At 33.6% G+C, this 23,253-nt stretch overlaps 4 protein-coding genes across 17 annotated transcripts in view; 1 reads left to right on the top strand and 3 right to left on the bottom strand.

The window, feature by feature from the left end:
• Positions 1 to 23,253, top strand: part of LOC100680356 (steroid receptor seven-up, isoforms B/C) — a 210,580-nt gene that overhangs the window by 114,562 nt on the left and 72,765 nt on the right. The window lies entirely within an intron of this gene.
• Positions 7,935 to 11,498, bottom strand: LOC116416612. Its single transcript, XM_031925574.1, has 5 exons — positions 11,396 to 11,498; positions 8,942 to 9,186; positions 8,468 to 8,863; positions 8,150 to 8,357; positions 7,935 to 8,063 (listed from the first exon to the last, which is right to left on the bottom strand). The coding sequence occupies exons 2-5, from the start codon at positions 9,020 to 9,022 to the stop codon at positions 8,023 to 8,025; spliced, it is 726 nt and encodes a 241-aa protein (XP_031781434.1). The 5' UTR covers positions 9,023 to 9,186; positions 11,396 to 11,498; the 3' UTR covers positions 7,935 to 8,022.
• On the bottom strand, positions 12,672 to 14,304 carry LOC116416613. Its single transcript, XM_031925575.1, has 5 exons — positions 13,567 to 14,304; positions 13,366 to 13,482; positions 13,122 to 13,279; positions 12,865 to 13,017; positions 12,672 to 12,782 (listed from the first exon to the last, which is right to left on the bottom strand). The coding sequence occupies exons 1-4, from the start codon at positions 13,714 to 13,716 to the stop codon at positions 12,936 to 12,938; spliced, it is 507 nt and encodes a 168-aa protein (XP_031781435.1). The 5' UTR covers positions 13,717 to 14,304; the 3' UTR covers positions 12,672 to 12,782; positions 12,865 to 12,935.
• On the bottom strand, positions 16,178 to 17,424 carry LOC116416615. The gene is made up of 3 exons (XM_031925577.1): positions 16,687 to 17,424; positions 16,486 to 16,602; positions 16,178 to 16,399 (listed from the first exon to the last, which is right to left on the bottom strand). Exons 1-3 carry the CDS (start codon positions 16,834 to 16,836, stop codon positions 16,238 to 16,240), a joined length of 429 nt encoding a protein of 142 aa, XP_031781437.1. The 5' UTR covers positions 16,837 to 17,424; the 3' UTR covers positions 16,178 to 16,237.

Here is a 23,253-nt window from a genome sequence, read left to right on the forward strand (position 1 = left end):
GCCAACACGTCCGATTCCGTTATGGTGCGAAATTCGAAATGTTCCGGGAGGTCAAGACTTTCTAGGGTTAGAAGATACTCCTCAACAGCAGAAGCTAATGGATCATTGGAGATCGAGCTGAAATGCTTGTTGAGTTCATCTGTGCTAAAGCGAGGTGGCAAAGGGGCCTTAGTGGCAGAAAGTCCAAGTTTCTCCAGCTCTCTTCAGATCTCGGCAACATCAGTCAAGGTTGACAGGCGTGAATAGTAATAATTCAGCCGGGCTTCCTCGACCTGTTTGTGAGCATTGTCTCTAGCTAGTATGTATAAGCGGAGATCTGAATCAAGCCTGGAGTCCCTGAAACGCCTGTAAAGTCTCTCCCTCTCAGATACAAGGTCACGAAGAGCCGTGGTGAACCACGGGTGACGTTGTTTTCTCGGTGTTACAGTCCGTAATGGGGTGAGATGATTAATGGCGTTAGTGAGGTTAGCGTTAAGTGTAGAGATGCATTCGTCAAGTGATGAAGCGGTGAGGGATGACCAGTCACATGCGCTAAGAAAGTCCCTTAGCTTCTCCGCGTTGATTCCCTTAAAGTTTCTGTAGGAGTATGTGTTAAAGGTGAGTCTGTCTTCCAGTGTGTCAAGCCAGGTAGACACAAGTCAAGCCAGGTATCCGAACCCTGTTTATGATGCGTGGCACCATAGGGGACAGAAGAAAGGGAATTTTCATCAATGAAGGCCTTGATGAACTTGTCATCTTCAGATGAAGAAAGCTGGTCAGAGTTGAAGTCTCCCATTATGACCTTCGTGGAGTAGTTGTACATGTGGGTTGTTAGCTGGTCTATAAAGTTAAAGCCTTGGAAGAATAGAGGGTGAGGAGGACGATACACAACCCCACGATGATCGGAGAGATTCCCTTTGCCGATACCTCGCAGAAGATATATTCAGGCTTACCTGGCTTGCCAGACCATTCACCATCAGATGATTAAATAACGCTAGCCGTCAGTGATTTATGTATGTAGAGGGCCACACCTCCTCCGTTTCTGTTTCTGTCCCGTCTATACAGTAGGTAGTCATCCAGTGAAGGGATGGACGTTATCTTGTCGCTCAACCAGGTCTCGGTAACAGCTATTACGTGGAATGGAGAGCGAGTGGATAAGAAAAGCCTGATCATCTCAATGTGACCCGTAAGCGAGTTCGCATTAAAATGACAGACGCGTAGACCTTCGGACAGAGATACCTTAGAACCGGATGAAGACATGGCAGATGAGCTTGATGGTGGATGTGGTGGAATGATGTGTTTGTGTTGTAGCCTCAGTGTTGAACGATGTCGGCAGCAGGCGGGAACCGGGCTAAAAAGTCTCCAGCTCAGCGTCGGTGTTGATGACGGTAGCACGCTCGCTGTCGTCGTTGCAGCGCATGTAGAGTCTCCAATCTCTGATGAACGTTCGACAACCCTGCCTCTTCTTGGCCTCCAGCCTGGCCCTCGAACGCAGCTTGTGGACGTCAGAGGGCAGCAGCTCGTTGATGTTTACGAGCCCTTGATGGTCAAGGCTCAGAGCTTTAGCTTCCTCCAGCAAGGTGGCGTCCAATTCGCTGGTGTGCAGCTTGCGTTTCCGGGCTTTGGCGATGACGATCGAGTGTGCAAGCGCACTTGAAGATAATGTGACGGCTAATGGTGGCAGTCTGCCGTCACCCTTGGCGGAGCTCCTCGATGAGAGATCTTGAATTTGTGCCTGCAGCTCGGTGGTGGTGGACTCAGCATTTTGTATGCGGGTCTTGAGTGCAGGCAGCTCATCGAGGGCCTTGAGTGGCCTCTCAATTGGGCCCATACGTTGCTCAATTTTGGAGATCCTCTCCGATACGATGTTCTGTGTCTTGAGGGCCTCCGTTTGAGCATTGCGAATGTCGTCAAGGGCACTGCGAATATCCCTCAAAGCAGCCTCAACGGACGGCGTTGATGTTGCCACACCGGCCGAGCGGGCTGGTGCGGGATTTCTCGACGTGTTCGTTGATGGTGGTGCTGATCTTATCTTCTTATTCCCCGGCTGCAGCTGTTTGGGAGTGCTCTTGCCTGCTGATGTTGTAGCAGAGGTGGACTTAGTCCTCACTTTGGCACCCGTGGCGTTGTTTTTGTCTGCACATGGGAGACAGGCGATGGTCTGCCTGTCATTCACCACGATGGCCTTCACGTTGGTTGTGTTCTGGTACCTGGCGTGGTAGTACAGACCACAAAACTCACACCTTTTAGGGTCTTTGTGCTGTATAGGTTGTGTACAGCTGCTGCATGACTGAAAAGGCACTTCCACGCTCTTCTCGCCGTTTGAACTCATTGAGAGAGAGAGAGTAGGCGTAGACACACTGCCGAGAGCCTGTTCACGAAGCTCGCTGCTCACCTGCGTAGCTACAAAAATTAGACTTTGAGGCGCCTGGGCCGGATTTTCGGAGCAGGCGTGTACGATGTAGTCTTGGCTCCCCTCTCCAGCGCTGGTGGCTAAATACTGCTGTTGCAATTGAATTAAATATAAGATATAGATTTATTAAAGATAAAGCATCCTTGTTAATTATTTTTACAGTTATTTATAAATTGAAAATTGAAATTGGGAGTTGGCGATAGGAGGAAGCAGGGGGGAACCCCCCTAGTGTATATATATATATATATATATATATATATATATATATATATATATATATATATATATATATACACACACACACACACACGCACACACACACACACACACACACACATTATATATTTAATTTAAACACCATGGAAGAAGTGGACTCTGTGATAAACTTTTGACTGGAATTTGTTTCACGGAGTATTTACAACAAAAGAGATACTCTTTTACAAATTGAAATAGAAGAGGCGATCTGCAAACTAAATCAAGAAAAGGATTTTGAAACTCAGCAATCAAGAAAATAAATTTATTACAAGAATCTCTGACAACTGTATCTTGAAATTGCTATTCAAAGAGTACTAAGTGAGAAAGCAGAGGCAAAATCGAAGCAACTGGAGATTAAATTTAAACACCAACAGCCGATCGATGATAGTGAACAGAAAACTGGTCTACAAGCCGAATAACTATAGAATGAGAAGTTGGCAAAGCAACATCATTCTAACCTTTTACTCGTGAAAAACTGCGTTGACTTGCTTGAAAAGCAAAAGGATTTTCAATGCCGATTTGAACAGTTAAGTCGTTCTCGCGTTACAAATACAAACATAAACATTAAATTACAGAAAATCATATAAATACAAAGCTAGTAGTAAATGTCATTGCTTCTAACATTTTTCATGAAACACATAATATCGAGTTACAATGTTTAGAACTAAATATAGATTCGCCAGGTTATTTAGAAATGTCAATGACGAATGCCGTTGTTGTTGACGTTTAAAACAGTACATGTAGGGATAGGTTAAAGTCAGGTTTAAAATTACTATCTAGGAACACAGTTAGGAATCAGTGTGTGTTATTAACGAATGCCGCTGTTGATAACACTATTCTGAAACGGAGTAAAAGTATAGATAAACTTAGAAAGATTACAGAATCAGATTTAGGTTATTTTCTGAACATTTCGGAAATGTCAATTAAAAATGTGATACTGCAGTTGTTGGGTTCGTTCCGTTTCAGACTCGTAAGATCCGGTTCGAAAGGTTTATTGTGTGAGATGTCTGACTTTCTGATGTCGTCGCTCACATCTTTGCCGTTCGATAGAGGAGGTTGGATAAGAATGATCCTGTAATGACACGTACCGGAGTAGGGACTTGAGGAGAGGTTCCATGGCATGCCAACTCCCCACTCATGTCCAAAGGAGGAATTCGATGTGATCGATTGAATTCAACCGCTTGAAGTTTGGATTCGTGAAAGAATTAGATGAATCTGTATTTTATTCCTATAAGTGATTGGAGTCCGCATGTGTAAGCGCTGCTCGGTAACTTGACGCCTAGTATAGGTCAAGGTAGATGACGTTAATGGGAACCTGTAAGTCATCATTGGAATAAGAAGAGGATTGTTTTCAAGAGACGGGTCAGTCTTAGTCCTATTAAGTGATGATTGGAATAGCATCTGTAAGCATTGCTCGGTAACTTGATGCCTAGGATGAGTCAAGATAGAGGATGTTGGTATCAGTTCCTGTAAGTCGTCATTAGATTACAAGAGGATCAATCCGCTTCAAGGATGGATGCTTATTATTGTCGGGACGACAATCTGAAAAGGAGAGGGCAATGTTGTGACCGAGCCTGAACGTTGTGCGATTCAAACGCCAAGAATCGCGCATAACGACCCTTAGCAACGTGAACAATGGCGTCGCGAATGTTGTTGTTTATGTTCAGTCTGAACGTGACAGCTGATAAGCTCAGTCGTGTACGATTACAATAAAATAAGAGTTCAAATTTGAGTTTCGCTTGTGTGTTCTTATTTACGTTAACACGTATCTAGACATAACTTTAAGGCTACCTTATTTTCATTTTAAACCTCAAAATGTGAAAATCTGAATGTTCGATCCAGACTCCGACCACCTTAATATAGTAAAAAGATACTTTTTTATATTAACATTCAGCTTTTCACATTTCAAAGTTTAAACTGCAAATAATATAGCCTTAACACACACACACACACATACACACACACACATATATATATATATATATATATATATATATATATATATATATATATATATATATATATATATATATATATATATATATATATATATATATATATATATATATATATATATATATATATATATATCTTCCTATATTATATAGTCATTTTGGCAAGACTCCCCCCCACCACCCCCCCACTACCCCCCCACCACCCCCACACCCCCCCCCCCCCCCACCACCCCTCCACCACCCCCCCACCTTGGCCCCCCCACCAAAACACGTAAAATTCTTTCATTTTTCTGTTATTTTCGAAAATCTCAAAAACCCCCCCACCACCCCCCCACCGCCCCCCACCACCCCCCCATCGCCCCTCCACCACCCCCCCGCCTGGCCCCCCACCACCCCCCCACCACCCCCCCACCAAATAACATGACTGCTCTCTGCGTTATCGGGCTTGAGACCGTCATACTTTCACAACGCTATTGCGTAGTAAAATAAGGCCGCATTAACAGTCCAATTAAATACAAATTTATAACATATTATGATAGATTTAAATTGGATAATATTACATAGAATTAAGGTTTAGGTTAAGGTAAGAAGTATCAGTTCCAAGAGAACCAGATATTGAAGATCTCTAATTTTATTTAAGTTATAAGATTAAAGTTAATTATTAATAACGTGTAAATAAGTTAGGGAATAATTGAGTTCAAAGAACTCAAAGAACCATCAGAAAGTATAATCATTATAGATGATTCACTGATTGAATAAACAACAAAATGGACAAGATAAGCGAGATCAAAGACCTCGATGAATTTTCAGGTAATATGAGTAGTCAGACAGAACTAGAGAGACAGAATAAAGAGACAGTTTTCCAAATAATTTAATTTTCAGTATCACCTCACGTCTCCCAATGGCGCGCAACTCGAAAAGTCTATCATTTTATAGATGCCTTTTGCGGCACAAAGATTTAAACATTAAGAACATTAAAAAAAATTAAAATTAATTTAAAAAAAAATATATATATAAATTCAAATGATGAATTTCAAGCGTCAGAAAACTTCAAAAACTAGCTAAAACTATTTTAAATGCCATTAATAGTAGAAGTTCAATGTTAAACAATACTTTTACTTCCAGTAACAGGTTTTCTTATACAATAAGATCGATAATTTTCAACCATCCAGAACATAATTATCAGTTCATGAAAATAAAATTTTGAAGATAAAATCACACAGAAACTACAATAGGGGGTTGGCGAGCGAAGCGAGCAGGGGGGCGGAGCCCCACTAGTATATATATATATATAATATAGCCTTAACAAATATATGATTCCTTCATTTGGCTTCGAGTTCTAGCTGATCGAAATTAGCGTTTTGAGCAATTTTTGCCCATTTTCAATGATTTGTAGCTCATAAGGGATGCATTTTTAACTAAAACTACCCAGATACTTTGTTGTGAAATTTTCTAAATTTTTCCATAAAAATACTTGTAATGCCCTAAATATATGTTAAGGCTACCTTATTTGCATTTTAAACCTTAAAATATGAAAATCTGAATGTTAGATCCGGACTTCGACAACCTCAATACAGTAAAAAATACATTTTTATAGTAAAAAAGTCGCTGTAAAGTTTTAGAATGAACCTGACCTTCTACTAGAAGTTATGTAAAAAACAAACATAATATAATAGCTAATAAGTAGTTATACATTTAAATTTGACATTTATCACCTAGTACATTTACATGTAGGTAGTTACATGACAACATGTATTTGTATCGGTAGACATGAAATTTACTGGGTTATAAGTGTCAAATTCGCATGTAAAACCACTTATTAGCCATTATATCATGTTTTTTTTCTACATAACTTCTAGTAGAAGGTCAGGCCCATTCTGAAACTTTACAGCTACTTTTTTACTATAAAAAGGTATCTTTTTTCTGTATTGAGGTTGTCAGAGTCCGGATCTAACATTCATATTTTTATATTTTAAGGTATGAAAAGCAAAAGGTAGCCTTAACATATATTTAAGGCATTAAAAGTATTTTTATTGAAAAATTCAGAAAATTTCACAAAAAAATTATTCGGGTAGTTTTAGTTAAAAATACATCCCTTATGAGCTACAAATCGTTGAAAATGGGCAAAAAACGCAAAAATTGCTTAAAACCTCAACTTTGACCAGCTAGAACTCGAAGCCAAATGAAGGAACCGCACTGAAATTTTTTTTGGGAGTCAGGTATAATTAAATGATCACCACATTTCTCAATCCTATGCGTGTAAATGAATTTAAATCTTTGTGAAGAGTAGTTCACATTTACTGATCTACGTCGTAATTATGACGACTGATCATAAATAGAACGTTGATTTTATGTTGTTATATATTATTATGATAACAGAGGTCCAAGATCTTAGGTAGTGTAAGAATGTTACAATAATAATATTTTGTTATTACGTTTTGATACAAATATAAGTATATTCAATAAATAGTTTTTATAGAGCATATTGCATAAATTGCAGATATTCTTGGTACAAAAAAATTTTATGTATTCGCTTATGATTTTATGATATATTTGTAAACCAATACCCTTACGAAAAATACTTCCAAAATTTGAGAGTAAAACTCTCAAAATTGACTCTCAACTTGACGATAATTTCGTACCCTCATTCGAGAGTTATTTCCAAGTTGAGAGTAACTGTCAATTTGAGGGTTCAGTTGAGCGTTACTCTATTAATACGTTTTATTTGAGAGTTACTCTCAACTTCAGAGTTATCACGAGAGTTACTCTCAACTACAGACTTATCACGAGAGTTACTCTCAACTTTATATTTGATTTGAGCGTTACTCACAGTGGACCTATCAATCGAGAGCTCTAACAGTATAAATAATCATAATATTGATGTAAGAAATATGTGTAAATTATTGTTTATTTGAACACGTTTGATACTTATAATTAAATTATAAACAAAATGAAATGAATTATTTTTCATCGGTTATAACTATAATAGTATAACTAAAAGTAAAAGACTTCTTACTTTTTAAAACAATAAATTAATACTGTTCGTACAGCATTTTTTTATATAAATTAAATACTCAACGCACTTATCTTTAAAAAACATTGGTAAAATATAGCTACGAAGTATTTATTTTTTTTCTTGTTTCTTAGGAAAATTTTTATACTTTTTTGTAGCATTGTTGCATTTGTTTTTTAGCGTTAAATCAAGTAACGCTTCTTACTTTTTAAAACAATAAATTAATACTGTTCGTACAGCATTTTTTTATATAAATTAAATACTCAACGCACTTATCTTTAAAAAACTTTGGTAAAATATAGCTACGAAGTCTTTATTTATTTTCTTGTTTCTTAGGAAAATTTTTATACTTTTTTGTAGCATTGTTGCATTTGTTTTTTAGCGTTGAATCAAGTAACGCTTTTATGTCATCTTTGCTTTTGCCAGGAAATGTTTTTTGCAGCATAATCTGAAAAAATTAATATACTTAAGTTATATGAATAAAAGTGCCTCGGAAATAGTCATATTAGTTATTATAATATTAATATTATTTACCTACGATTGCAGCTCGCTTTGATTTACTTAACTCGGGTTTGGCTAAATCTTTCTCTTTACCTTTTTTTCCACTCAGTGAATGCTTTGAGCATTCCAAATCAGTAAATAGAGTTCTAACAAAGTCACGAATAGTCTCGCGAACGTCGGTTTTTCTAATACTATTCTCCAGTATAGATGCATTTACATAGACACCGTGACCGAGATCAACCTTTCAAAAAATATATGAAATTAAATTTTGTATCGCACTTTCTAATATTTTATTATACTTTTTTATTACATTTTAAAATTAGTTTTCAAGATAAATTAAAAATATGTTACCTTATCTGGCGTGTTGACAAATGCTTCATCGGTTTCGACCTCCTTTTTGACTTCAATGGCAGGTGTACTTTTTTGTCGCTCAGTTTCCGTATTATCTTTCAGTGTCACCGATGATTCATCATTTGAAAATTCGTCAGCAGAATTATTGTTAGCTGCTGTATTGTTCTCATTTGGTACTAAATGATCTTGCTGTCTCGGCGTTGTTGTTGTTTTAGCCAAATCACGATCTTGTCTTTTTGGCGTCCCTGGGGTTCCAACTAAATCATGATTACTTGGTTCCGTTGTCGTATCTGCTTTTTTCAAAACTTTCAATTTTTCTGTAATGCCATCCAATGACTCTCCAGATTTTGAGTTGTCTTCTGTATTTTCGTCGTCATGTTGAAATAAGTTTTCAATCTATAAAAATATTTGTTTTTTAATAACAATAATTTTTAATTTTTATAAATAACTAAAAACAATAATTAAAATTCTTACGTTTGGTAAAAATACTGGGGGTGAGTAAGTACTACTTCGGCTTGATCGATTATGCTGATCTTCATTTTGCTTTAATGGCATAACAGATGTGCTCGATGCTATATTTTATTTAATAGTTGAAGCACTTTGTCTTTCGATACTTTTTTCACATAGTACACACTTCAATTGCAAACTTTGTAATATATCATTGGTTTTCTTCACATTAAACTTTAGCTGCTCAGATTCTTTCTTAGTTAACGCCACATCTAAATCATATAAAGAATTAAATTAGAATAATATATAATAAATAGAATAGTCAATAACATTTTTATTTAATCTATGGGGGTCGAATCTGCGTTTATAATGATGCTTTCGACATCTTCGAAACTCGCGATTTAAATTTCCCGGCAGTCATTCCCATAAGTATCCAGCACAAAGTATGCAGCGAATTGCTCGTCATGAGTAGACAGCTGTTGCGCGAGTAAACACGAGTGCATAATCGCTATTCACTGGATTGTTTCAGCTTTTTGCTTTATAGATTAGATTTTTATCATAAAACTTGTTTGAGTGTATTAGATAAGTATAATTCTGACTTTTATTAAGAATCCAGTTGAATATTCATAAAGAATACGTTACTTTGTGTTTTGTTTTTATTTTTTAGGGATAGAGGATGCGACTAACCTACAATGTATTCAACTAAATTATTTCAGAATGCGAACAATTTTCTACGGTAGTATTATGCAGACTCTATGCAGGTAAATTATTTATAAATAAGCAATCCCTCTCTATTATTATTAAGCTTCATGCCAAAAGTCTTTATCTTAAGGATTATAGTTTTGATTTTCACATTTAGACCTATGTGCAAATTTTGTCGCCCATGCCACAGGAGTAAATATGAAAAGTCGAACAAAGACAGTTAAGTAAAAAACTATCACGGTAACTTGTTTCTGAACAATTAAACAAGTATCTACACAAAAAATAGCTCGTGTACGGATGAGATGTAAGTACACATGAGTGTATACATATAGTTTATGGATTTTAGGTTATAAAACTATTGGTGGCGTCAAGTACTCAACATCAAATAAAAATACTCAATATAAAAATCAAGCAGAGATGCACAGGTTGCATATCGTTCATGAAAAAACTATATTGACAATTTGAGATGAACTCACGAAGTAATATATTTCATAAATAGAATTCAGTCCTTGTAAATAGAATCATGAATTTTCAATTTTTTATTTATTTATCTATTTATCAAACCACTTACAATGCCTTTAGAAGGCATTGTAAGTGGTAAATAAAGAGGTAAATAAAATTACCTGTACTAGGAAATGGTATAAAGAAAAGCTTAAAAACTAACCTAAAACTAAACAAGAAAAAAAAGTAGAAAAACAAAACAAGTATGTACTTTGCATACTCGTTGTGCTCCCCACCTTTCCAGCCCTTTCATACTGTTGTTGTAAAAATTGTTACTCATGATTGTATTTATTTGTCTTTTCTAGCTACTAATATTCATTACAAAAAATACACGCAATTGAATAAAGTTTTGAATTTGAATACCCAAATAACAATTATAAAACTTTTTAATGTTTAACAAAATACTTATTAATAATACATTTCTATATAGTTTATACTATAACTTTTAAAAGTACTTATTTACATAAAATGTCTATTTGAGATCTCTTACATTGCGTTGGTTAATTGTAAAATACTAGTACTTAAAATTTAAGAGTTTTTCCATAATATATTGCATTAATTTTCTTTGATGTATTCTTTGAGTTTTGTTTTAACTTGTAGCTTACTACCACTTAATTCTTTCAGATCACTTGTTAAATTGTTAAAAATTTTAATTGCTACATAGTAACTATTCTTCGTAGCTATTGTCTTAGATATTTTAGGAATTTGAATATCTTTGTTTCTTGTTTTGCTCGTTGAGTTAATATATTTTTGTCTTAGATTTTTATGATGGTACAAGATTGATTGATAAAGGAATAATTGTTTTACGTTTAGCGGGTATTTTTCTTTTATAAATTTGCTTTTACAAATAATTTTCATGATTTTATTTTGTACTCCTTGAATTAGTATAATGCAAGTACCATAAGCTCCGCCCCCATGCAATTATTCCATAATTAATTATGCTATGAAAGAAAGCGTAGTAAACAGTAAGTAGTGTTTTAGTGTCCATGATGTTCTTAATTTTAGCAAAAATAAAGATCAAATATTTGTTTTTTTTTTTATAATATAATCAACGTGTTTATCCCATTTCATATTAAAATCGAAGATTAATCATAAATATTTATGGAATTCAACTCTTTTTAATGATTTGCTATCTAGCCTTATATCAACTGTTAATGACACACTATCACAGTAATTTCCAAATGTCATGACAACCGTTTTCTCTACATTTAAAGACAATTTATTTACTGCTAGCCGTTTCGCTACGGTTTTTAAATATTCATTCATCCTTTCCTCTACCTTAGCCCACGTATCGTCACTCGAGATGACGATGGTGTCATCAGCGTAGGACAGGATAGTATAGTTCCTTGAGAAACTCCAGTTGTTACGGTTTTATCTTCACTCATACAATTTGGAATTTTTACTCTTTGTTTCCTACTGTCGAGATAGCTGATAAACAAATCTAAAGCAGTCCCTCTTACACCAATACCGTTCTAATTTTTTAAGCTGAATTTTGCGGTTTACCGTATCAAAAGCCTTGGATAGGTCTAAAAAAGCAGTTATCAGAGGTTTGCTTTTATCCAAATTGTTGTAAATTAAGTTTGTTATGTAATTTAGACAATCTGTGGTCCCTTTATTACTAACAAAACGAAATTGTTTGTCTGATATTATATTATGTATTTCCATAAAATTGTAGAGCCTAATAAAAATTATTCTTTCAAGGATTTTCGCAATGTTTGAAATGAAGGATATCGGCCGGTAGTTAGACATCAGAGTCTTAACCCCAGCTTTATAAATAGATATAACTTCAGCCCTCTTGAGGGCTTGAGGGATTGATACTGATTTCTCAATGCATAAGTTATAGATGTATTAATTGTATAATGGTGAAAGAATGTAATCTGCTATAGTTTGAAGGGTAGCTACACTTATATCATCCACTCCACCTGCTTTTTTTCATGGAGCATATTATTTCATGTATCTCTATCGCATTCGTAGGTCTGATGAACATTGATTGATTATTACTGATTGGAAGTTTTACCTCATTTTCGTCCGGTACGACAATATGATTACTTAATGTTACTCCTATTGTACAGAAATACTCATTCAAAGTGTTTGCTATTTTCGCCTTATTTTCAAGCTTTACGTTATTGCCATATATATATTCAATTTGTTCCTTTTTTGTACAGTTGATTTACCTAACTTAGCTTTAATTGTTTTCCACAGTTTCTTCGGATTATCACTGTTTCGCTCTATGGTTTCGCGATCGTATTGTATCTTAGCATCTTTGATGTCTTTATTTAATATTTTTGAATAATTAATATAGTCCTGTTTCAAAATTTGACACGTTGGTTTGCTCTTCATTAAATTATACAAGTTTTCTTTTGTTTTGCAAGAGATTAATATCGCACTTGTTATCCAGTTTTTGCGTGGTACAGAATCTTTCTTTTTGTTTTTGTTTGCTTTGTTTGTAATAGTAGCTTTATCAATACAGTGTTGTATTATTTCTATTAAAGATTCTATAGCACAATCCGGGTTATCTATGCTCAAGGTAGAGTTCCAATCAATTAATATTCTTGTAATCGTTATTCTTTGGAAATTTGTCATCTTTCCGTGTCTCTTTTTCTTTGGAAGCATCGATTGCTACTTTCAATGGTTTACTCTTCTTTGCAATACTGCCACTTAAATTCTATTTACAAAAATATTAGCTTGTGTAAAATTATTTGTGTAACTTTGATTACTAAAAGAAAATAATAATATAAATATATTACCTTGCTTACTGCATGTTTTTTTAAATTAGTAGGAACCATCGCATTATTACTATCTTTTGAACTTCCTGCAGTCATTTCATTGTTCGTCTCTTTCGATTTGATGAATGATAGAGTATTATTTTTACTTTTGTCCAAGGTTTTCTCTGATGAATTCTGCATTAAGAAAAATATTAGCCGGTGTCAAATTTTTGTACTCGAATTCAGCATTAGGTAAAAATATAGTTATAATGATATTTGCAATAAAGTAAATTACTTACGCATCATGCTTAAGGCTGGTACAACCTATTGTACCATTCTGATCAATATTCGCTAAAGATGCTCGAACTTTCTTTTCATGAATCTCTTTCGTTTCATTGAAAGTGCTTGAACTTTTATGTGATTCAGGTACAATATTTTCATGATTCTCTGATGAATCCTGTCAAAACAAATTAAATAGCTTAAAGTAAAAATTGTATCAATCAGTCAAACCAAAAATAATATAATTTGAAATACTATTATTACATTACTAGGAATTTTTTTAACATGTTTTGAAGATTTTTGAAGCAGCGTTTCCAAAATAGAACTACTACGTTGTTTAGATTGTTCTTGTTTTAACTTCTTTTTAAGTTTTGAGCTATCCTAAAAGAGTATTAGTAATATTGAAAATTAGTATTTTGATATTTATAAATGTATATATCTGATTTTGATTAAAAAAACAATTACTGTTTCCTTAGAATCATTATTTTTTCTAGCAGCTTTCTTTTTATTAGTAACAAACTCGTCACTGAGTGATTTTTTTATGACTTCATGCTGATTGTTTTTAGTGGTACTCTGAACGTTCTTGCTAATAAGTGATTCCATCTTTTGCCTCATAGTTGTCCAATCTGAATAAACAAATTGCTGTAATTACTCGTTATATATACACACACACACGCACGCACACACAATCCTTTGTTCTAACAAGCTCTTCTAGTCGTCGCTTAGCTTTCATTTTTGTACTACTCAACCAGCAATTATATCCTACAGCTAATATGTCACTCTCGTTGCAAAATTCTACTAGAATATAGTCATTGTTCTTAACTAATAATCGCGGATCACACTCCATTATTAATAATAATACTGGAACTTTCTTGTAACAGCTAACTCTTTCATCTGCCATGCATTGTCGGCCTTCATGCTCATATCTATCGCGCCAGAGGTCAAGTTCAAGATCAACAAGTCCGTTTAGTTCCAAAGAGTCTGTCAGGAGGCGTTATATATTCGCGCGCGCCAAATATGAAACTGTTATTCAAATATTGTCGATTTATTAAATTATTGCTTTCGCACAGCACTATGCATACTTTGTATGAAATATCGTGAGAAATACAAGTCATTTTGGGCTTCCAATTTTGTATTTAATACATAATATTCTGCATTTTATATTTGAATATAGAATTATAGCAGAGATGATCTGTAACTGAAATGTATGATCATCATCACATGTATGTCAATCTATGACATTATACTATGATTAATATGGACATATGTAAACTACGTATCATTTACGCAGGCATGTAGTCAATGTATATTCAGTATATATGTCACTGTTAATTTTCTATATTATATTTTGACTAATATTATTCAAAAAGCATAAATGAATAATCATACGGAATGTATTTTATACGATCAGCTGTAGATACAAATATAAAGAATATATAATTCTGAACTTGTATAATAATCTTGTAGTGTATCTCGTGTTTGTGTTAACTTGCATTCATAGTGTACAGGTTAGGATAGAATAAACAAACTATTCATCATTTAGTGCTTTACATGAGTTGTAAAAAAATAATTTTTTTTTTAATTTAAGACTTTGCGTGTATAAAAAATTGCCAATAAAAGAGGCAATTACTTTAATTACCTTAGGGATCCAAATATCCCTGCTCCACATTCAACTTTACAAAGTCGTGAACAACAGAGAGTAAGTAATATATATATATATATATATATATATATATATATATATATATATATATATATATATATATATATATATATATATATATATATATATATATATATATATATATATATATATATCTTCCTATATTATATAGTCATTTTGGCAAGACTCCCCCCCACCCCCCTCCACCCCCCCCACCTTGGCCCCCCACCAAAACACGTAAAATTCTTTCATTTTTCTGTTATTTTCGAAAATCTCAAAAACCCCAACACCCCCCCCCCCCACGGCCCCCCCATCGCCCCCCCACCACCCCCCCACCAAATAACATGACTGCTCTCTGCGTTATCGGGCTTGAGACCGTCATACTTTCACAACGCTATTGCGTAGTAAAATAAGGCCGCATTAACAGTCCAATTAAATACAAATTTATAACATATTATGATTAAATAGATTTAAATTGGATAATATTAAATAGAATTAAGGTTTAGGTTAAGGTAAGAAGTATCAGTTCCAAGAGAACCAGATATTGAAGATCTCTAATTTTATTTAAGTTATAAGATTAAAGTTAATTATTAATAACGTGTAAATAAGTTAGGGAATAATTGAGTTCAAAGAACTCAAAGAACCATCAGAAAGTATAATCATTATAGATGATTCACTGATTGAATAAACAACAAAATGGACAAGATAAGCGAGATCAAAGACCTCGATGAATTTTCAGGTAATATGAGTAGTCAGACAGAACTAGAGAGACAGAATAAAGAGACAGTTTTCCAAATAATTTAATTTTCAGGATCACCTCACGTCTCCCAATGGCGCGCAACTCGAAAAGTCTATCATTTTATAGATGCCTTTTGCGGCACAAAGATTTAAACATTAAGAACATTAAAAAAAATTAAAATTAATTTAAAAAAAATATATATATATATAAATTCAAATGATGAATTTCAAGCGTCAGAAAACTTCAAAAACTAGCTAAAACTATTTTAAATGCCATTAATAGTAGAAGTTCAATGTTAAACAATACTTTTACTTCCAGTAACAGGTTTTCTTATACAATAAGATCGATCATTTTCAACCATCCAGAACATAATTATCAGTTCATGAAAATAAAATTTTGAAGATAAAATCACACAGAAACTACAATAGGGGGTTGGCGAGCGAAGCGAGCAGGGGGGCGGAGCCCCACTAGTATATATATATATATATATATATATATATATATATATATATATATATACAGGGTGACCCAATTTAAACGGGCACCGCTCATAACTCGTCAGGGACAGCCACAATCGAAAAAATGGTAGAGACCAAAGTTGTAGGATATCGAAGGGGCAACCCGATGGTGACCTTGGATTTGACCTTGAACGCGTTTTTCAAGGTCATTTGAAGGTCAACTTTGGATTTAGGTAAAAATATAGTTATAATGATATTTGCAATAAAGTAAATTACTTACGCATCATGCTTAAGGCTGGTACAACCTATTCTACCATTCTGATCAATATTCGCTAAAGATGCTCGAACTTTCTTTTCATGAATCTCTTTCGTTTCATTGAAAGTGCTTGAACTTTTATGTGATTCAGGTACAATATTTTCATGATTCTCTGATGAATCCTGTCAAAACAAATTAAATAGCTTAAAGTAAAAATTGTATCAATCAGTCAAACCAAAAATAATATAATTTGAAATACTATTATTACATTACTAGGAATTTTTTTAACATGTTTTGAAGATTTTTGAAGCAGCGTTTCCAAAATAGAACTACTACGTTGTTTAGATTGTTCTTGTTTTAACTTCTTTTTAAGTTTTGAGCTATCCTAAAAGAGTATTAGTAATATTGAAAATTAGTATTTTGATATTTATAAATGTATATATCTGATTTTGATTAAAAAAACAATTACTGTTTCCTTAGAATCATTATTTTTTCTAGCAGCTTTCTTTTTATTAGTAACAAACTCGTCACTGAGTGATTTTTTTATGACTTCATGCTGATTGTTTTTAGTGGTACTCTGAACGTTCTTGCTAATAAGTGATTCCATCTTTTGCCTCATAGTTGTCCAATCTGAATAAACAAATTGCTGTAATTACTCGTTATATATACACACACACACGCACGCACACACAATCCTTTGTTCTAACAAGCTCTTCTAGTCGTCGCCTAGCTTTCATTTTTGTACTACTCAACCAGCAATTATATCCTACAGCTAATATGTCACTCTCGTTGCAAAATTCTACTAGAATATAGTCATTGTTCTTAACTAATAATCGCGGATCACACTCCATTATTAATAATAATACTGGAACTTTCTTGTAACAGCTAACTCTTTCATCTGCCATGCATTGTCGGCCTTCATGCTCATATCTATCGCGCCAGAGGTCAAGTTCAAGATCAACAAGTCCGTTTAGTTCCAAAGAGTCTGTCAGGAGGCGTTATATATTCGCGCGCGCCAAATATGAAACTGTTATTCAAATATTGTCGATTTATTAAATTATTGCTTTCGCACAGCACTATGCATACTTTGTATGAAATATCGTGAGAAATACAAGTCATTTTGGGCTTCCAATTTTGTATTTAATACATAATATTCTGCATTTTATATTTGAATATAGAATTATAGCAGAGATGATCTGTAACTGAAATGTATGATCATCATCACATGTATGTCAATCTATGACATTATACTATGATTAATATGGACATATGTAAACTACGTATCATTTACGCAGGCATGTAGTCAATGTATATTCAGTATATATGTCACTGTTAATTTTCTATATTATATTTTGACTAATATTATTCAAAAAGCATAAATGAATAATCATACGGAATGTATTTTATACGATCAGCTGTAGATACAAATATAAAGAATATATAATTCTGAACTTGTATAATAATCTTGTAGTGTATCTCGTGTTTGTGTTAACTTGCATTCATAGTGTACAGGTTAGGATAGAATAAACAAACTATTCATCATTTAGTGCTTTACATGAGTTGTAAAAAAATAATTTTTTTTTTAATTTAAGACTTTGCGTGTATAAAAAATTGCCAATAAAAGAGGCAATTACTTTAATTACCTTAGGGATCCAAATATCCCTGCTCCACATTCAACTTTACAAAGTCGTGAACAACAGAGAGTAAGTAATATATATATATATATATATATATATATCTTCCTATATTATATAGTCATTTTGGCAAGACTCCCCCCACCCCCCTCCACCCCCCCCCACCTTGGCCCCCCACCAAAACACGTAAAATTCTTTCATTTTTCTGTTATTTTCGAAAATCTCAAAAACCCCAACACCCCCCCCCCCACGGCCCCCCCCATCGCCCCCCCACCACCCCCCCACCAAATAACATGACTGCTCTCTGCGTTATCGGGCTTGAGACCGTCATACTTTCACAACGCTATTGCGTAGTAAAATAAGGCCGCATTAACAGTCCAATTAAATACAAATTTATAACATATTATGATTAAATAGATTTAAATTGGATAATATTAAATAGAATTAAGGTTTAGGTTAAGGTAAGAAGTATCAGTTCCAAGAGAACCAGATATTGAAGATCTCTAATTTTATTTAAGTTATAAGATTAAAGTTAATTATTAATAACGTGTAAATAAGTTAGGGAATAATTGAGTTCAAAGAACTCAAAGAACCATCAGAAAGTATAATCATTATAGATGATTCACTGATTGAATAAACAACAAAATGGACAAGATAAGCGAGATCAAAGACCTCGATGAATTTTCAGGTAATATGAGTAGTCAGACAGAACTAGAGAGACAGAATAAAGAGACAGTTTTCCAAATAATTTAATTTTCAGGATCACCTCACGTCTCCCAATGGCGCGCAACTCGAAAAGTCTATCATTTTATAGATGCCTTTTGCGGCACAAAGATTTAAACATTAAGAACATTAAAAAAAATTAAAATTAATTTAAAAAAAATATATATATATATAAATTCAAATGATGAATTTCAAGCGTCAGAAAACTTCAAAAACTAGCTAAAACTATTTTAAATGCCATTAATAGTAGAAGTTCAATGTTAAACAATACTTTTACTTCCAGTAACAGGTTTTCTTATACAATAAGATCGATCATTTTCAACCATCCAGAACATAATTATCAGTTCATGAAAATAAAATTTTGAAGATAAAATCACACAGAAACTACAATAGGGGGTTGGCGAGCGAAGCGAGCAGGGGGGCGGAGCCCCACTAGTATATATATATATATATATATATATATATATATATATATATATATATATATATATATATATATACAGGGTGACCCAATTTAAACGGGCACCGCTCATAACTCGTCAGGGACAGCCACAATCGAAAAAATGGTAGAGACCAAAGTTGTAGGATATCGAAGGGGCAACCCGATGGTGACCTTGGATTTGACCTTGAACGCGTTTTTCAAGGTCATTTGAAGGTCAACTTTGGATTTAGGTAAAAATATAGTTATAATGATATTTGCAATAAAGTAAATTACTTACGCATCATGCTTAAGGCTGGTACAACCTATTCTACCATTCTGATCAATATTCGCTAAAGATGCTCGAACTTTCTTTTCATGAATCTCTTTCGTTTCATTGAAAGTGCTTGAACTTTTATGTGATTCAGGTACAATATTTTCATGATTCTCTGATGAATCCTGTCAAAACAAATTAAATAGCTTAAAGTAAAAATTGTATCAATCAGTCAAACCAAAAATAATATAATTTGAAATACTATTATTACATTACTAGGAATTTTTTTAACATGTTTTGAAGATTTTTGAAGCAGCGTTTCCAAAATAGAACTACTACGTTGTTTATATTGTTCTTGTTTTAACTTCTTTTTAAGTTTTGAGCTATCCTAAAAGAGTATTAGTAATATTGAAAATTAGTATTTTGATATTTATAAATGTATATATCTGATTTTGATTAAAAAAACAATTACTGTTTCCTTAGAATCATTATTTTTTCTAGCAGCTTTCTTTTTATTAGTAACAAACTCGTCACTGAGTGATTTTTTTATGACTTCATGCTGATTGTTTTTAGTGGTACTCTGAACGTTCTTGCTAATAAGTGATTCCATCTTTTGCCTCATAGTTGTCCAATCTGAATAAACAAATTGCTGTAATTACTCGTTATATATACACACACACACGCACGCACACACAATCCTTTGTTCTAACAAGCTCTTCTAGTCGTCGCTTAGCTTTCATTTTTGTACTACTCAACCAGCAATTATATCCTACAGCTAATATGTCACTCTCGTTGCAAAATTCTACTAGAATATAGTCATTGTTCTTAACTAATAATCGCGGATCACACTCCATTATTAATAATAATACTGGAACTTTCTTGTAACAGCTAACTCTTTCATCTGCCATGCATTGTCGGCCTTCATGCTCATATCTATCGCGCCAGAGGTCAAGTTCAAGATCAACAAGTCCGTTTAGTTCCAAAGAGTCTGTCAGGAGGCGTTATATATTCGCGCGCGCCAAATATGAAACTGTTATTCAAATATTGTCGATTTATTAAATTATTGCTTTCGCACAGCACTATGCATACTTTGTATGAAATATCGTGAGAAATACAAGTCATTTTGGGCTTCCAATTTTGTATTTAATACATAATATTCTGCATTTTATATTTGAATATAGAATTATAGCAGAGATGATCTGTAACTGAAATGTATGATCATCATCACATGTATGTCAATCTATGACATTATACTATGATTAATATGGACATATGTAAACTACGTATCATTTACGCAGGCATGTAGTCAATGTATATTCAGTATATATGTCACTGTTAATTTTCTATATTATATTTTGACTAATATTATTCAAAAAGCATAAATGAATAATCATACGGAATGTATTTTATACGATCAGCTGTAGATACAAATATAAAGAATATATAATTCTGAACTTGTATAATAATCTTGTAGTGTATCTCGTGTTTGTGTTAACTTGCATTCATAGTGTACAGGTTAGGATAGAATAAACAAACTATTCATCATTTAGTGCTTTACATGAGTTGTAAAAAAATAATTTTTTTTTTAATTTAAGACTTTGCGTGTATAAAAAATTGCCAATAAAAGAGGCAATTACTTTAATTACCTTAGGGATCCAAATATCCCTGCTCCACATTCAACTTTACAAAGTCGTGAACAACAGAGAGTAAGTAATATATATATCTTCCTATATTATATAGTCATTTTGGCAAGACTCCCCCCCACCACCCCCCCACTACCCCCCACCACCCCCCCACCACCCCTCCACCACCCCCCCACCTTGGCCCCCCCACCAAAACACGTAAAATTCTTTCATTTTTCTGTTATTTTCGAAAATCTCAAAAACCCCCCCACCACCCCCCACCGCCCCCCCACCAACCCCCCATCGCCCCTCCACCACCCCCCCGCCTGGCCCCCCCACCACCCCCCACCACCCCCCCACCAAATAACATGACTGCTCTCTGCGTTATCGGGCTTGAGACCGTCATACTTTCACAACGCTATTGCGTAGTAAAATAAGGCCGCATTAACAGTCCAATTAAATACAAATTTATAACATATTATGATAGATTTAAATTGGATAATATTAAATAGAATTAAGGTTTAGGTTAAGGTAAGAAGTATCAGTTCCAAGAGAACCAGATATTGAAGATCTCTAATTTTATTTAAGTTATAAGATTAAAGTTAATTATTAATAACGTGTAAATAAGTTAGGGAATAATTGAGTTCAAAGAACTCAAAGAACCATCAGAAAGTATAATCATTATAGATGATTCACTGATTGAATAAACAACAAAATGGACAAGATAAGCGAGATCAAAGACCTCGATGAATTTTCAGGTAATATGAGTAGTCAGACAGAACTAGAGAGACAGAATAAAGAGACAGTTTTCCAAATAATTTAATTTTCAGGATCACCTCACGTCTCCCAATGGCGCGCAACTCGAAAAGTCTATCATTTTATAGATGCCTTTTGCGGCACAAAGATTTAAACATTAAGAACATTAAAAAAAATTAAAATTAATTTAAAAAAAAATATATATATAAATTCAAATGATGAATTTCAAGCGTCAGAAAACTTCAAAAACTAGCTAAAACTATTTTAAATGCCATTAATAGTAGAAGTTCAATGTTAAACAATACTTTTACTTCCAGTAACAGGTTTTCTTATACAATAAGATCGATCATTTTCAACCATCCAGAACATAATTATCAGTTCATGAAAATAAAATTTTGAAGATAAAATCACACAGAAACTACAATAGGGGGTTGGCGAGCGAAGCGAGCAGGGGGGCGGAGCCCCACTAGTATATATATATATATATATATATATATATATATATATATATATATATATATATATATATATATATATATATATATATATATATATATATATATATATATATATATATATATATATATATATATATATATATATATCTTCCTATATTATATAGTCATTTTGGCAAGACTCCCCCCCCCCCTCCACCCCCCCCCACCTTGGCCCCGCACCAAAACACGTAAAATTCTTTCATTTTTCTGTTGTTTTCGAAAATCTCAAAAACCCCAACACCCCCCCCCCCCCCCCACGGCCACCCCCATCGCCCCCCCACCACCCCCCCACCAAATAACATGACTGCTCTCTGCGTTATCGGGCTTGAGACCGTCATACTTTCACAACGCTATTGCGTAGTAAAATAAGGCCGCATTAACAGTCCAATTAAATACAAATTTATAACATATTATGATTAAATAGATTTAAATTGGATAATATTAAATAGAATTAAGGTTTAGGTTAAGGTAAGAAGTATCAGTTCCAAGAGAACCAGATATTGAAGATCTCTAATTTTATTTAAGTTATAAGATTAAAGTTAATTATTAATAACGTGTAAATAAGTTAGGGAATAATTGAGTTCAAAGAACTCAAAGAACCATCAGAAAGTATAATCATTATAGATGATTCACTGATTGAATAAACAACAAAATGGACAAGATAAGCGAGATCAAAGACCTCGATGAATTTTCAGGTAATATGAGTAGTCAGACAGAACTAGAGAGACAGAATAAAGAGACAGTTTTCCAAATAATTTAATTTTCAGGATCACCTCACGTCTCCCAATGGCGCGCAACTCGAAAAGTCTATCATTTTATAGATGCCTTTTGCGGCACAAAGATTTAAACATTAAGAACATTAAAAAAAATTAAAATTAATTTAAAAAAAATATATATATATATAAATTCAAATGATGAATTTCAAGCATCAGAAAACTTCAAAAACTAGCTAAAACTATTTTAAATGCCATTAATAGTAGAAGTTCAATGTTAAACAATACTTTTACTTCCAGTAACAGGTTTTCTTATACAATAAGATCGATCATTTTCAACCATCCAGAACATAATTATCAGTTCATGAAAATAAAATTTTGAAGATAAAATCACACAGA

The sequence above is a fragment of the Nasonia vitripennis genome (assembly GCF_009193385.2).
Source record: "Nasonia vitripennis strain AsymCx chromosome 3 unlocalized genomic scaffold, Nvit_psr_1.1 chr3_random0001, whole genome shotgun sequence".
Taxonomy (NCBI): domain Eukaryota; kingdom Metazoa; phylum Arthropoda; class Insecta; order Hymenoptera; family Pteromalidae; genus Nasonia; species Nasonia vitripennis.